Here is a 2,522-nt window from a genome sequence, read left to right as displayed (position 1 = left end):
TGTAGGCTGGCGTTGCTATAAGACCAGATCTCCTCTTCTGCTTTTTTTTTTTTTTTTTCCTCTTGGGGGGTGGGCAGGAGACAGGGAGCAGTCAGGCTATGGCCTCCATCTGGGGTCTTGGAATTTTTTTTTTTTTTTGGAACTGGGGGTTGAACTCAGGGGCACTTGATCACTGAGCCACATCCCCAGCCCTATTTTATATTTTATTTAGCTACACTGCAGTCACTGAGTTGCTTATCGCCTCGCCATTGCTGACGCTGGCTTTGAACTGTCAGTCCTCCTGCCTCAGACTCCCAAGCTGCTGGGATTACAGGCGTTTGCCACTGTGCCCAGCCTAGTCTTGGAGTCTTTACTTCTGCTTCCTGGCTCTCAAGAGTTCTGCGTCTTTGGACCAGCCACTGTTCTTTATGGAGTTCTTTCCCTATTCATTAAAAGGGAGCTGGTGGTGATGCCGTGGTTGGTCTCCAGCTGGGAGGCATTAGAATCAGAATACCGGTTCTGCCTCTTGTTTGCTGGATGTCACTCGCCCTCTCTCCTCATCTGAAAAAATGGGTGGGGGGTAGATCTTTTATCCCGAAGGGCACTGTCAGGGCGCCCCCAGGGATTGAGGTGGGGGCTCCGGACCCCACCCGCAAAGGTCCCAGCACCAATGGGAATTGATGTACTGGCGTCGCGGTTGCGGTCGCCGTCTCCTCCCGCGCTTAGGTCGCTTAGCAACGAGGGACCGTCGTGAAGGAAACTGCGAGCGCTCGGGGTCAGTAAGTACTTCTCCCAGACGCTCGTCTCTACTCCCACCACCTCCCTGCTGGCCTCTGCTCCCGTTCGCCCCCAGGTCCCTTTCCTTCCTTGTTCCTTCTCCAGGCTAGGATAGGTCGCCTCCACCCACCTCCAGCGGTCCGGCTCGCTGCCCCGGTCCCACCCTAGCGCACTTGGTTCCCGCCGCCTCCCCTTCAACCCCGGAGACGCTTGGCAACAGTTGCTAAGGCCCGGAGTCGGCGCCGCCCCGCCCAGCCGAGCGCGAGTGTGGACGTCACTTCCGCCGGCGACCCCCTCCTGACCCTGCTCCCCCAGCACCTTGTCTAGGGATCGGAGCGCCCGAGGAGGTGCTCGCCGATCCTCGCTGGCGCGGCGCGGGGCGAGGGGCGCGGGGGCGAGGGGGGCGGGGGGAGCGCGGCCCCTCCTCTAGTGGGTCCCGGGGTATTCGTGGACCCCCGGGGCAGTCCCGGCGCCTGGGAGGGACCGTGCTGCAAGGTGTTCGCGTCCACAGCCTGATTAGGGGCGGATCGCTGACCGTGGGGAGGGGGATCAGGGAGACTTTAGGAAGGTCACTGGGTAGGGGGGACCTATCCTGACACGGCCTTCGCTCAGGGACCCCGAGGGTCCTCGGTACCCGATTTGGAAATTGCCGCTGCTGCTCGCCCCGCGGGAGGCTTTGGGGACAGAGGCGCCCACCTGGTACTGACCTACTTGTGTTTCCAGCAGGTGCACAAACTACGCCAGCTCCCTTTTGGGGGCGGTGGCCTGGGGGCTGCCATGGCCCCCAGCCACCTGTCTGTGCGGGAGATGAGGGAGGATGAGAAAGCCCTGGTGCTGGAGATGCTCAAGGTGAGAGAGGTGAGGCGGGCAGGGGCGGGCTTGTCCACCCACGCCACCGCCGGCGGCTTTTCCTCCTAAGCGGCTTGTGCCCTTTCCTCCAGTGCCTTCTCCCCATCTGGCCTCAGCTGCCCCGGCTTTTAGCAGATGGGGGTCCCAGGGGGCAGGGTGCTGCGTCCAGCACCCCAGCACCAACTCCTAGTCTTCCCTGCCTGCCTCCCACCCCAGACTCTCCTGAGCAGAGCCGGTAGCCTCGGTTTCCCCTTTCTGTCCTGTCGGGCCTCCTTGTCCTTCAAGAGTGCTTCCCTGAAGCCTGGCTCTGGGACCTCCGCTGGATGGTGCCCACAGCTCCATATCAGCCTTCCCCATCCACCCATCCCTCACCCTTTACTCACACCCAGTGTGCCCACCCCGTCAGCTGCCTGCCTCCTCACGAGGGAGCCCCCACTCTGGCCCTGGACAGGTCCACCTCCTTTCCTGGTCCTGGGGGCGCTAACGTTCTGGATGGCTGAGCCCCACCCCTACCCACAGGCTGGCGTAAAGGACACGGAAAACCGTGTGGCCCTCCATGCTTTGACACGGCCCCCGGCCCTTCTTCTCCTGGCGGCAGCCAGCAGCGGCCTGCGCTTCGTCCTGGCCTCCTTCGCCCTGGCCCTCCTGCTGCCTGTGTTCCTGGCTGTGGCCGCAGTGAAGCTAGGCCTGCGAGCCTGGTGGGGCTCCTTGCCTCCTCCCGGAGGCCTGGGGGGGCCCTGGGTGGCCGTGAGGGGCTCTGGCGATGTGTGTGGAGTCCTGGCCCTGGCCCCTGGCACCAATGCGGGGGATGGAGCCCGGGTCACCCGCCTCTCTGTCTCACGCTGGCACCGCCGCAGGGGAGTGGGTAGGAGGCTCCTAGCCTTTGCTGAGTCTCGGGCTCGAGCCTGGGCAGGGGG

The 2,522-nt window shown here is 63.4% G+C and overlaps 2 protein-coding genes across 4 annotated transcripts in view; both read left to right on the top strand.

Annotated features, from left to right (window-relative positions):
- Positions 1 to 229, top strand: part of Znf628 (zinc finger protein 628) — a 7,870-nt gene extending 7,641 nt beyond the window's left edge. Inside the window, exon 3 of the mRNA XM_048791479.1 lies at positions 212 to 229. Coding sequence (XP_048647436.1) covers positions 212 to 229 — 18 coding nt within the window. The remainder of the gene's footprint in view (positions 1 to 211) is intronic.
- A 304-nt stretch (positions 230 to 533) lies between these two features.
- The window catches only part of Nat14 (N-acetyltransferase 14 (putative)), a 21,218-nt gene continuing 19,229 nt past the window's right edge, over positions 534 to 2,522 (top strand). The window contains exons 1-4 of one of the 3 annotated variants that reach the window (XM_048791683.1): positions 534 to 758; positions 862 to 1,103; positions 1,483 to 1,605; positions 2,125 to 2,522. In XM_048791683.1, the coding sequence (XP_048647640.1) occupies positions 1,534 to 1,605; positions 2,125 to 2,522 (470 nt within the window). In that variant the 5' untranslated portion in view covers positions 534 to 758; positions 862 to 1,103; positions 1,483 to 1,533. Of the gene's footprint in view, positions 759 to 861; positions 1,104 to 1,479; positions 1,606 to 2,124 lie in introns of all 3 variants that reach the window. The other 2 variants (XM_048791682.1, XM_048791684.1) reach the window with 2 other exon arrangements.

The sequence above is a fragment of the Marmota marmota genome, unplaced genomic scaffold (assembly GCF_001458135.2).
Source record: "Marmota marmota marmota unplaced genomic scaffold, marMar, whole genome shotgun sequence".
Classification (NCBI taxonomy): Eukaryota; Metazoa; Chordata; class Mammalia; order Rodentia; family Sciuridae; genus Marmota; species Marmota marmota.
Note: the sequence above shows the minus strand (reverse complement) of the source record. Positions and strands in the feature narration are given on the sequence as shown.